General features: G+C 36.5%; 1 protein-coding gene across 1 annotated transcript; it reads left to right on the top strand.

The window, feature by feature from the left end:
* The first annotated feature begins 4835 nt into the window (after nucleotides 1–4835).
* On the top strand, nucleotides 4836–7191 carry LOC121867871 (basic salivary proline-rich protein 3-like). The gene is made up of 2 exons (XM_042367995.1): nucleotides 4836–4894; nucleotides 6732–7191. The coding sequence occupies exons 1-2, from the start codon at nucleotides 4836–4838 to the stop codon at nucleotides 7189–7191; spliced, it is 519 nt and encodes a 172-aa protein (XP_042223929.1).
* Nucleotides 7192–12810: the final 5619 nt, after the last annotated feature.

The following is a 12810-nucleotide window of genomic DNA, read 5'->3' as shown; positions in this document are numbered from 1 at the left end:
ACTCTTTGCTCCTCTCATCGCTGCTCACTTGTTTATTGCACTTTAATAATGTCTTGATGTTCTTTTTTTTATTTATATATATATATATATATACGGTATGTATATATTTTTTTCGTCTTTTTTACCAGCAAATGATAACAGTTTGGATCATACAGGAGAAACCAAGCACAACGTTGTATGATTGTGTATGTTGGGTGTACACGGTGTATGTTGGACCGCCAAGAGGAGGGTTGTAATGTGTGGATATACAGTAGATGATGATGATGAATGAATTCGTGTTTAGAAATCCCGTCTTAAGGGACACAATGAAAAACGATCACACAAATGGATTAACTTTCCCGAAGAGATTAATGTATAAAACAAGTTGACTTAAGACACCGAGTCAGTGGAAGGAATGAAGAAGTGTGACAGATAATTACCACCGTTTAGATCAATGGTCCCATAGTCATGTCTTAGAATGTTTTAGGAGGAATGAGGATCCTACAATGGTCCAAAATGTGATCTGAAGGAGGAATGAGGATCCTACAATGGTCCAAAATGTGATCTGAAATGAGTATGCCCATTCTCGGGCTTTTTCTGTGATACACGTACAAACTAGAGAAAAAAAATCGTAGAATATGATGGTTATACTTCATTGGGCTATGATGATGGTATTTCATTGGTAGGCAACCACCAGCGGGGGGGCGGAAACCTCCCTCTAGGTATGGCTAGTTTGAGGACAGTTGTAACTAGTAGAAACCAGCTATTTTAGGCCATTAGGACCTTTTAACTAGGGAGGGGTTCAAAATGTTTAGGGTCTTGATCTGAACCATTTTGATAGATGTACATAATTCATTAAGCCTCCTACGTCAAACACAAAGATACTCAGTCATTAAGTAAAGTCTTCTCGGATATATGAGGTATTAAGGAGGGACTCTTGGCTGGACGAGACTGTGAGAGGCTATACCGTTGTCTGGTAGGAGGTGAGCACAACTGTCCGTAGTGTATGTATGTAGTACAGTATTGTGTTACCTTGTTTAACACAGTTTTTCGCTTGACTCGCCAATCTCGATTTGTTTTTAATGAGTTGTATTTGTAGTTATTAACTTCCAGTGGTTATTTTATTAGCTAACTGATGATGATGATAACTATGTTGTTCACAAGTAGTTAACGAGCTAGTGACTGTTTTAGTTGCCTCAGAGAGAGAGGCGAACTTTGCTTCAACAAACTGACTAAGATTTTTGGACGTTTTAAGAATTTTATTTTTGTGCTTGGCAATGTGCATAACACGTAGATGTTTCTTACACAGTAACGCTGATACATTTTGTATATTTTTAGAACACACTTTGCCACGAGTCTTACGCTGAACTTCTAACTATAGTGAACTTCTACCGTAGGTTCAGTCAACACAAGACTCTTCAGATGTTATGGAAACTACACAGCCGTTTTGTATTGGACAAAACTGTTTGAATGTCTGTCCAGCCGCTAAGAGAAGCTGGATGTTAATTGTCCTTTATTTTGTAGCTTTACAGTTATTAGCTTTTTAGTCGAGTTTAAACAAAGTATCTGCTTATTTCCGCTATTGGAGAATGACCCATTCTATTTCACGAAGTTGTTTTCGTGTTAAATTTGAATGTGTATATAAGAAGGACGAGATTGACACACAGGGGCGGGGAGTTAATATTTGCATTTCTGCCACTGTACATAAGATACCCGGTATGTATACATATATATATATATATATGTGTGGTTTTAGTCAAACTCCGGAGTTCGGTGCTCGAGTAATTTTGTTTACAATTCATCATAACATTAAATTGTAAAAAAGAGATTCATCACTGGAAAGCTTTTTTAAGTTTTCATCATTGACTTTTATTGTCATTAAATAAGAGAATTTTTTAAGTAGATGATAGATTATTTTTTTGAAGGGTGACGTAAATAAGTCATTGTTTAGTTCGGTCATCATCCTTGGGTTAGTTCGGTCATCATCCGGTGATTTAGATAAACACAAAATATATTGAGTCGACGACGGCCGAGTACTTTGTATTAATTAATCTATCATAATTATAGGTATTTTTAGTGATTTTTTTGTTTTTGTGTAAAGAAAAACCTAACATGATCTCTTAATAAGTTTTAATTTCATTTTTTTACATATAATTTGTGGATGTTCCTGATTTTTTTTGGACAATGTTCCTGTGTTTTATTATAATGGATGTTGTTGTTGTTTTAAGTTTTATCGGATGATCGTGTTATTGTGTTGTCATTAACCTGCAGGAGCGACAACTACAGGTACTGGGAGTGTATTACTGCTACATGCATTCCACAGGTGTATCGTCCAGGTGATTACCCATAATTCTTTTTTTTTTTATTTCTTGTTTTATCTTGTTTTTTGTTTTTGGTTTTCCGACAAAAGATAAACCTTTTCCTCGCAGTTTTATAATAATCCAAAGCTTGTTGTCGATAACCTTAGGCCCTGGGGTCCTGCTATGGTCCTGTGGTCCTGTAGGGGTCCTATGGTCCTGTTAGGGTCCTATAGGCCTGTTAGGGTTCTATGGGCTTGATAGGGTACTATGGTCCTCCTAGGGTTCTATAGTTCTCCTGGGGTACTATGGTCCTACTGGGATCCTATGGTCCTGCTAGGGTCCTGTTGTCCAGTGGCGGTCCTGTGGTCCTACTAAGGTACCGTGGTCCTACTGGGGTCCTGTAGTCCTCCTGGGGTTCTATAATCATATTGGAGTCCTGCTGGGGTCTTATGGTCCTGCTGGGGTCATAGGTCTTGGGGTTCACATCTTCCAAGTTTTAATAATTCCATAATTGCGCAAAAAACTCCTGATGACACTCAGAGCCGAGTCATCTCCCAGAGGTGATCAGCGGTTGTTAGGTTGCTTGGTGTAGTGGTTGTTTGGCACTGGCGCGAGGAGGAAAGTGCCGGTTGTTAGTTACTTACTTGGAAATACCGGCGGTCGACCCCCCCTAAAAAACCCGGAAGTAATTGATGTTTGGCACTGTCTTGAGAGGAATGTGGTTGATGCAAGTTGCTTAACATAAACACTGCCGGTCGACCCAAACTGGAAGAAAATTTGTAATAAAGTCGATATCTGGCACCGGCGTGAGGAAGAAAGTACCGGTCGGCGGTTTTCTGACCGGGGATGTGGGTGGGGGGAGACGGACAGTGGCGGTAGTGCCATGTTGAAGGAAGTACCAAGGTCAGCAAACACCTCCCCGGACAGTCACCGGCCGCCACTGATTGCACTCTTGGCCGCGGTGGACACATGTGCCAAAATTTGGGTGTTGCGCTGAGCTGGTGTGACCAAAACAAAGCCATTACCCCAAACAGCCCGGCCTTGTGTTCCTGTGTTTTGGTGGAGTTTTAAGTTTGCCCTCACCTATATGGTTGTCCCCTCCTCATACACAATAATAATAATAATAATATTAATAAAATAATAATAATAATAATATCGCTGTGTTAATATTAATTCTGATTGTTTAGATTTTTTCTTGTTTGTTGATGATTATTTTCGTTTTATATTTTTGCATATTTGTATAACGGCCTGTGAGGACTCACATGTTGGTGCCCTGCACAACAGGAATGGGGTGTCACACACTCTAGGCGCCTGTAGTACTATAGTGTTGTAGAGAAATGCGACTGCCCACACAACACGCACGCGAAGGGCCTCGTCAGTTATTATATCAAGCGGCCATCTTCAGCCTCTCGTTGTACTGTAGAAGAATATTAACAATATGGGAAACAATATAATAATAGGGACGTGAAGGATCTTCTTTTGGACGCGAGAAGGACCTCGAGGTTGTCATTACTCGCCCGTCCTCAGCGTCTTGTTTAGCCGTATAAATAATAGTGAGAATAAAACAATGTGGACGCGAAGGACCCGGCCTCGAGGGCGTCATTTATCGCCCATCTTCACCGTCTCTTGTAGAAGTGTAAACACAGTAGTGAAAAATATATTAAGATTTGAAGTGGTTGAAGAGTTGGTTGGGGAGCAGCAGTAGTGGCCGAGGTCCCGTGCGTGCGTGGTTCTGTGTGTCTCGACGTGCCCCCAATCTCAGGTGTTTGCCGCGGTAGTGCTGCCCGCCCTGTTGTGCAAGGGAGATCTTGTCCCTGCAATAATATGTGAGCAATAAGTGCAAGTGGCTCCAGACAACACCTTAGCCTCTGCAACATTTTGGGGGGGCCGGTTTTTACAACCATTTAGAATCTGTCAAAAAAACTAAATGATAATTATAATAAAAAATAACTTAGTTCATGTAAACGCATAGGCTCGGATTTGGGTTCATGTGGACCACCTGTTGTTATGAGGCCTACCGTAGGATATTACCAGTAGAGGCTGACTCACGCTCTCCTCCCCAAAGTGCTGCGGCAACGTTGTGCTGGAAGTTTATATACATGGATTATTAGCAATAGGATGTATATATAAATATATTCATGACGCAAAAAAATTCCTCCTTAACGAGGAAATAATTATAAAATGAATAAAACTATTATAATATTTAGCCATTAAGACGTACCACGGCACACTTAGCATTGTGCGAGAGGAACCTTAGCCAAGCATAAAGCTGGGTTCTTTATGTTTATTTATCAAGCTGCCTAAATATTGTTGTGTGAGACTAAGCCGTGAGTCGTATGTGCATTGTATAAACCTCAGTTCCCTCCCCCCCGTCCGCCTCCAAGCTCCGTCCCGCCACAGTCCCCGCCTCACATTACTCCAAACACCACTGATTGGTCGATTAGAATTTCCCGCCGAACCTTTGCCCCGAACGGCATCACCGGTCGGGCGTTTGAACGGTTCGTGATTGGCTAATTTTTTTGTTTTGTTTTTTTGCTTGAAATTCTGAGTTGACCAATGAGGGCCAGAGAAATGGGTGGAGACTGGGCGAGGCTTCTCTTGGAGGCTGAAGAAAGGTGGGGGAAGGAGCAGCTTTGTGAACATTAAGGGTGTTCGTTCGTCATTACGGGCGTCCTGGAGTGTGTTCTTATATACGCTAAACGTTAAGGTAAGACAATGGTAATACAGTATGATATTATACCTGAAGGAACAAATAAACATGTATTGTCCACAAACTGTATAACCCACTTTGTTTTTTTTCAACCTACACAGTTATATAGATTCTTCAGTCTACAACAATTTATACAAATGTAGTGAAGAATTGAAGGATTTAGTCATAATACTCATACATTATAGAAGACTTTTTATTCATTGATACCAAGAGGAAGGCTGGCAGACATGTACAATAATTCATCAGAAAATGTATGACGGAATATTGACAAGAAAATACTGTTTCTTGATGTATACTATAGGACTACTTATACATGCTCTCATACATGTACTTAGCGATCATACACTCGTGTACTTATACGATCATACACAGACATTCATACTTTATATACGTACGTGCTTGATCATACACATTCATACAGTACACTCATACATGCACTTAAACGATCACACACACACACACACACACACAGGTAAACAAGCACACTCACATAACTAAAACAAGATGCAAAACATTATTGAAACCATAAAAAGAAAAAATATATATATTATAGAAAAAAAAATCATAGTTGAAGAAAATAAATAACTATGAAAACTGAAGGACATGAGGACACGCAACAAACACAAGGACACGCAACAAACACAAGGACACGCAACAAACACAAGGACACGCAACAAACACAAGGACACGCAACAAACACAAGGACACGCAACAAACACAAGGACACGCAACAAACACAAGGACACGCAACAAACACAAGGACACGCAACAAACACAATGACAAACAACAAACACAAGGACACGCAACAAACACAATGACAAACAACAAACACAAGGACACGCAACAAACACCTTTGATCAGAAACAAGAAGCTGGGAAGGTCATCATGATTAACCTTTGACCTGGTCAGGAGATAGTCGATGAGAGACCACTGGACAGATTGACACAATAAACTCCATGAGAATAAACGGAACGAAATGAAATTCACAGGAAATAGTCTAAAATGGCCGTCGCTCTGCTGTGTTACTAAATTTCTCAACATCAGCAGCACTAAGGCTGAACCAGAAAAGCCTTCACAAAACACTATATTAACGAGTGTTATATTTCAACACATTAAAAATAAATATTATATAACCAAAAACATTTATACCATTGAAGAAAATAAACAAAAGACCAAATGAATGTAGGAGAACAATTAGTAACGACCGAACTACCATTAAGAAGGGGTGGCGCGTCCTGTCACCAGCACTGAGTAGCCATTTGACGGACGACTGTTGGAGTAGTTGGTTACATTGCTGTGTCTCCAGAATATTACACAGTATTCCAGGAAATTACGCAAGAAACACAGTTATTACAGGTAAGGTGATCTACGTCTTCAAGCAGGTGTTGTTAATAACTAAACTAAAACTAAAGTACACCTGTGTGACTCAATTTGTGTATACTTACATCTTACACGTTAATGTTCACTCCCAAGAAATGTCATTTGGCATCAAAAATACGCCTGAACTAATTAATATCTTGTTGTTTTGACATTTTAGATTAAAAAATAGATTTTGTTTAAATTTCATACACGGGGACTACTTTACATGCTAATTAAGGATATGCCTTTACAATTTGAAAATTCGAGTAATTAGTGGTAATTAATGACCTTTGAAATAATTAATTATATTTAGATCATTTAAATAGTTAATTACGCTTTGCCCGTAAGTTTTAATTCATCTTTATATAGACTTTCTTAAAAGTATAGACCCCAGGGACGCCAGCGCTCCGCGGGGCCCTCTCAGTGGCAGCGGCGCCCCGAGGGGCCATCCCAGGGGTTATGGTGGTCCTAGGAGCATTCACTGGGGCAGGCGCAACCCCAAGGGCCCTCATTACGTGTGGCGGCGACCCCAAGGACACTCCATGGGCGGCAGCGACTTAGTGAGACCTCCCATGGGCAGCGGCCACCTCAGGGGCCCTCCCAGGAACGGCGGGGGCCCTCCGAGGGACGGCAGCGACCCCAGGGACCCACCCAAAGACGGCGGCGCCCATAAGGGCCCTCCCAGATGTGGTTGCGCACCAGAGGCCATCCAAGGGGTGGCGACTACCCCAGGGGCCATCCTAGGGACGGCGGCGTCATCATGGCCACACCAGGGGCGTCGTATCCCAGCCGGGCCAAATACGTCTGGTTTGGGCCAAATAGGACCGGTTGAGGCAAAATAGGTCCGCAGGGGCCAAATTGGTCTGAAGTAGATTGTCATAGAAAACGGGAAATTTGTATCACAGAAAACGTGAAATATTTCTACTTTCTGGGAAAGTTGGTTATCTACTTATCATAGAAAACGGGAAATTTGTATCATAGAAAATGGGAAATATCTACTTTCCGGGAAAGTTGGTTATCTACTTTCCCGAAAAGTAGATTATCTACTTTTCCGGAAAGTAGATTATCGACTTTTCTTGGAAGTAGATTATCGACTTTTGGGAAATATTAAAAAATTTTCCAAAGTAGATTATCATAGAAAACGGGAAATTTGTATCACAGAAAACGTGAAATATTTCTACTTTCTGGGAAAGTTGGTTATCTACTTATCATAGAAAACGGGAAATTTGTATCATAGAAAATGGGAAATATCTACTTTCCGGGAAAGTTGGTTATCTACTTTCCCGAAAAGTAGATTATCTACTTTTCGGGAAAGTAGATTATCGACTTTTCGTGGAAGTAGATTATCGACTTTTGGGAAATATTAAAAATATTTTCCAAAGTAGATTATCATAGAAAACGGGAAATTTGTATCACAGAAAACGTGAAATATTTCTACTTTCTGGGAAAGTTGGTTATCTACTTATCATAGAAAACGGGAAATTTGTATCATAGAAAATGGGAAATATCTACTTTCCGGGAAAGTTGGTTATCTACTTTCCCGAAAAGTAGATTATCTACTTTTCGGGAAAGTAGATTATCGACTTTTCGTGGAAGTAGATTATCGACTTTTGGGAAATATTAAAAAATTTTCCAAAGTAGATTATCATAGAAAACGGGAAATTTGTATCACAGAAAACGTGAAATATTTCTACTTTCTGGGAAAGTTGGTTATCTACTTATCATAGAAAACGGGAAATTTGTATCATAGAAAATGGGAAATATCTACTTTCCGGGAAAGTTGGTTATCTACTTTCCCGAAAAGTAGATTATCTACTTTTCGGGAAAGTAGATTTTCGACTTTTCGTGGAAGTAGATTATCGACTTTTTGGGAAATATTAACATATTTTCCAAAGTAGATTATCATAGAAAACGGGAAATTTGTATCACAGAAAATGTGAAATATTTCTACTTTCTGGGAAAGTTGGTTATCTACTTATCATAGAAAACGGGAAATTTGTATCATAGAAAATGGGAAATATCTACTTTCCGGGAAAGTTGGTTATCTACTTTCCGAAAAGTAGATTATCTTTTCGGAGAAAGTAGATTATCGACTTTTCTTGGAATATCGACTTTTGGGAAATATTAAAAAAATTTCAAGTAGGTTATCATAGAAAACGGGAAATTTGTATCACAGAAAATGTGAAATATTTCTACTTTCTGGGAAAGTTGGTTATCTACTTATCAAAGAAAACGGGAAATTTGTATCATAGAAAATGGGAAATATCTACTTTCTGGGAAAGTTGGTTATCTACTTTCCCGAAAAGTAGATTATCTACTTTCCCGAAAAGTAGATTATCGACTTTTGGGAAATATTAACATATTTTCCAAAGTAGATTATCATAGAAAACGGGAAATTTGTATCACAGAAAATGTGAAATATTTCTACTTTCTGGGAAAGTTGGTTATCTACTTATCATAGAAAACGGGAAATTTGTATCATAGAAAATGGGAAATATCTACTTTCCGGGAAAGTTGGTTATCTACTTTTCCGAAAAGTAGATTATCTACTTTTCGGGAAAGTAGATTATCGACTTTTCGTGGAAGTAGATTATCCACTTTTTGGGAAATATTAAAAAATTTCCCAGTAGTTATCATAGAAACGGGAAATTTGTATCACAGAAACGTGAAATGTTCTACTTTCTAGGAAAAGTTGGTTATCTACTTATCATAGAAAACGGGAAATTTGTATCATAGAAAATGGGAAATATCTACTTTCCGGGAAAGTTGGTTATCTACTTTCCCGAAAAGTAGATTATCTACTTTTCGGGAAAGTAGATTATCGACTTTTCTTGGAAGTAGATTATCGACTTTTGGGAAATATTAAAACAATTTCCAAAGTAGATTATCATAGAAAACGGGAAATTTGTATCACAGAAAACGTGAAATATTTCTACTTTCTGGGAAAGTTGGTTATCTACTTATCATAGAAAACGGGAAATTTGTATCATAGAAGATGGGAAATATCTACTTTCCGGGAAAGTTGGTTATCTACTTTCCCGAAAAGTAGATTATCTACTTTCCCGAAAAGTAGATTATCGACTTTTCGTGGAAGCAGATTATCGACTTTTGGGAAATATTAACATATTTTCCAAAGTAGATTATCATAGAAAACGGGAAATTTGTATCACAGAAAATGTGAAATATTTCTACTTTTTGGGAAAGTTGGTTATCTACTTATCATAGAAAACGGGAAATTTGTATCATAGAAAATGGGAAATACCTACTTTCCGGGAAAGTTGGTTATCTACTTTTCCGAAAAGTAGATTATCTACTTTTCGGGAAAGTAGATTATCGACTTTTCGTGGAAGTAGATTATCCACTTTTTGGGAAAAATTAACCAAACTATTTTCCAATAGATTATCACATAAAACAGGAAATTTGTATCACGAAAAACGTAAATATTTCTACTTTCTGGGAAAGTTGGTTATCTACTTATCATAGAAACAGAAATTTGTATCATAGAAAATGAAAAATATCTACTTTCCGGGAAAGTTGATTATCTCTTTCCGAAAAAGTAAATTATCTCACCTAAAGGAAAAAGTAGATATCACATTTCATTGAAGTAGATTATCGAATTTTTGAAATAATGGCCTAACGTATTTTCCAAAGTAAGATTATCATAGAAAACGAAAATTTGTATCACAGAAAATGTAATCTTTAGGAAAGTTAATTTATACCTTCTTGAAAACGGGAAATTTGTATCTGAAATACTTTCCGGGAAAATTAAAGATCTTTTAAATCTGCTTTTTCGGGAAAGTGAATTCAAACTTTCATGATAGATTATGTTTGGGAAATATTAACGCATTTTTCCAGTGATTATCTAGAAACAGGAAATTGTATCACAGAAAATGTGAAATATTTCTACTTTCTGGGAAAGTTGGTTATCCTTATCATAGAAACGGGAAATTTATCACTGAAAATGGAAATATCTACTTTCCGGGAAAGTTGGTTATCTACTTTCTAGTAGATTATCTACTTTTCAGAAAGTAAATTTTCGACTTTTCGTGGAAGTAGATTATCAACGAAATATTAACGTATTTTTCCGAAGTAGATTATCGCAGAAACAGGAGAATTTGTATCACAGAAAATGAAATATTTTACTTTCTGGGAAAGTTGGTTATCTGCTTATCATAGAAAACAAATTTTTATCATAAATAAATATCTACTTTCCGAAGTTGGTTATCTACTTTCCCAAAAGTAGTTATCATACAGGAAAGTAAATCACCGTTTTCATTGAAATAGTTATCGACTTTTGCGGAAAATACTAACATTTTCCAAAATAAATTATCATAGAAACAGAAGTAGTATTACAGAAAATTTGAAATATATCTACTTTCTAGAAAATGAATATCTACTTATCATAGAAACTGGGAAATTAAATAATAAAGCAGATATCTACTTTCGAGAAAGTAGGTTAACTACTTTCCCGAAAAGTAGATATATCTTCGAAAAGTAGATTTTCTACTATCGAAATAGATTATCGACTTTCGGGAAATATTAACGAAATATTTTTCCAAATGTTATCAAAACAGAAATTTGTATCTGAAAAGAAATACTACTTTCTGGAAAGATTGGTTATCTACTTATCATAGAAAACGAAATTTTATCATAGAAAGAAATATCTACTTTCAGAAGTTGGTTATCTACTTTCAGAAAAAATAGATTATCTACTTTTCGGGAAAGTAGATTCCTTTTCGTGGAAGTAGATATCGAATTTTGGGAAATATTAGCTATGTTTTCCAAAAGTAGATTATCGCAGCGGAGAAATTTATACTCACAGAAAATGTGAAATATTTCCTGCCTAGGAAAGTTGGTTGTATCTACTTATCATAGAAACGGGAAATTTGTATCATAGAAAATGGGAAATATATAGGAAAGTTGGTTATCTACTTTCCCGAAAAATAGATATCTACTTTTCAAGGAAAGTAGATTTTCGACTTTTCATTGGAAGTAGATTATCGACTTTTTGGGAAATATTAACGTATTTTCAGTAGTTATCATAGAAAACGAAATTTGTATCTGAAAATGTAAATATTTCTACTTTCTGGGAAAGTTGGTTATCTACTTATATAGAAACGGAAGTTGTATCATAGAAAATGGAAATATCTACTTTCCGGAATGTTGGTTATCTACTTTCGAAGTAGATTATCTACTAAAGGAAAGTAGATTTTCGACTTTTCGTGAGTAGATTATCGACTTACAGGAAATATTAAGCCTAACATGTTATTTTCCAAAGTAGATTATCATAGAAAACTGGGAAATTTGTATCTGAAAATGTAAATGTTTACTTTTCTGGAAAGTTGAACATCACTTATCACGAAAACGAAATTGTATCATAATGAAATATCTACTTTCCAGGAAGGTTGATTATCTTTCAAAGAAGTAGATATCTGCACCACTAAGGAAAGAAATGGTGCCTAAAACTTTTCGTGGAAGTAGATTATCGACTTTTGGGAAATATTAATAAACATATTTTAAGTAGTTATCATAGAAAACGGGAAATTTGTATAGAAAATGTGAAATATTTCTACTTTCTGAAAGTTGGTTATCTACTTATCCTTGACATTTGTATCATAGAAAATGAAATATCTACTTTCCGGGAAGAGTTGGTTATCTACTTTCGAAAGTAGATATCCACTAAAGGAAAGTAGATTTTCGACTTTTCGTGGAAGTAGATTATCGAATTTTTGAAATATTAGCCCTAACGTATTTTCCAAAGTAGATTATCATAAAACAGGAAATTTTATCACAGAAAATGTAAATATTTCTGGGAAAGTTACCGATTATCATATCATAGAAAACAGAAATTTATGCTGATATCTCTTTCGAGATTGATTATCTCTTTCGACTTTCGTGAAGTAGATTATCGACTTTTGGGAAATATTAACGTATTTTTCCAAAAGTAGATTATCATAAAACAAGGAAATTTGTATCACAGAAAATGTGAAATATTTTCTACTTTCTGGGAAAGTTAATTTATCTACTTATGATAGAAAACGGAAATTTAACATATAATGGAAATATCTACTTTCCGGGAAGTTAGTTTTCTACTTTCGAAAAGTAGATATCTACCAGGGGAAAATGATAGATTTTCTGACTTTTCGTGAAGTAGATTATCGACAGAAATATTAACGTATTTTCCAAGTAGATTATCATAAGCCCGAAGTGTACAGAAAATGTAAATATTTTACTTTCTTGAGAGAGATGGTTATCTACTTATCGCAGAAACTGGAAATTTGTATCAAAATGGGAAATATCTACTTTCCGGGAAAGTTGGATATCTTACGAAAATTAAGTTATCTACTTTTTCAGGAAAGTAGATTTTCGACTTTTCGTAGAGTAGATTATCGACTTTTGAAATATTAACGTATTTTCCAAAGTAGATTATCATAGAAACGGGGGAAACGCATACGTAACTA

This window comes from Homarus americanus, unplaced genomic scaffold (assembly GCF_018991925.1).
Source record: "Homarus americanus isolate GMGI-L3 unplaced genomic scaffold, GMGI_Hamer_2.0 scaffold37032, whole genome shotgun sequence".
In the NCBI taxonomy this organism is placed as follows: Eukaryota; Metazoa; Arthropoda; class Malacostraca; order Decapoda; family Nephropidae; genus Homarus; species Homarus americanus.
This window is presented reverse-complemented; position numbering and strand designations above follow the sequence as displayed.

Bases quoted from the DNA above. Each gene is read 5' to 3' on its own strand.
- LOC121867871 (XM_042367995.1), top strand. From the start codon at position 4,836: ATGAGGGCCAGAGAAATGGGTGGAGACTGGGCGAGGCTTCTCTTGGAG. The intron at 4,895-6,731 runs GTGGGGGAAGGA...CTTTCTTAAAAG, and splicing joins CTCTTGGAGGCTGAAGAAAG to TATAGACCCCAGGGACGCCA.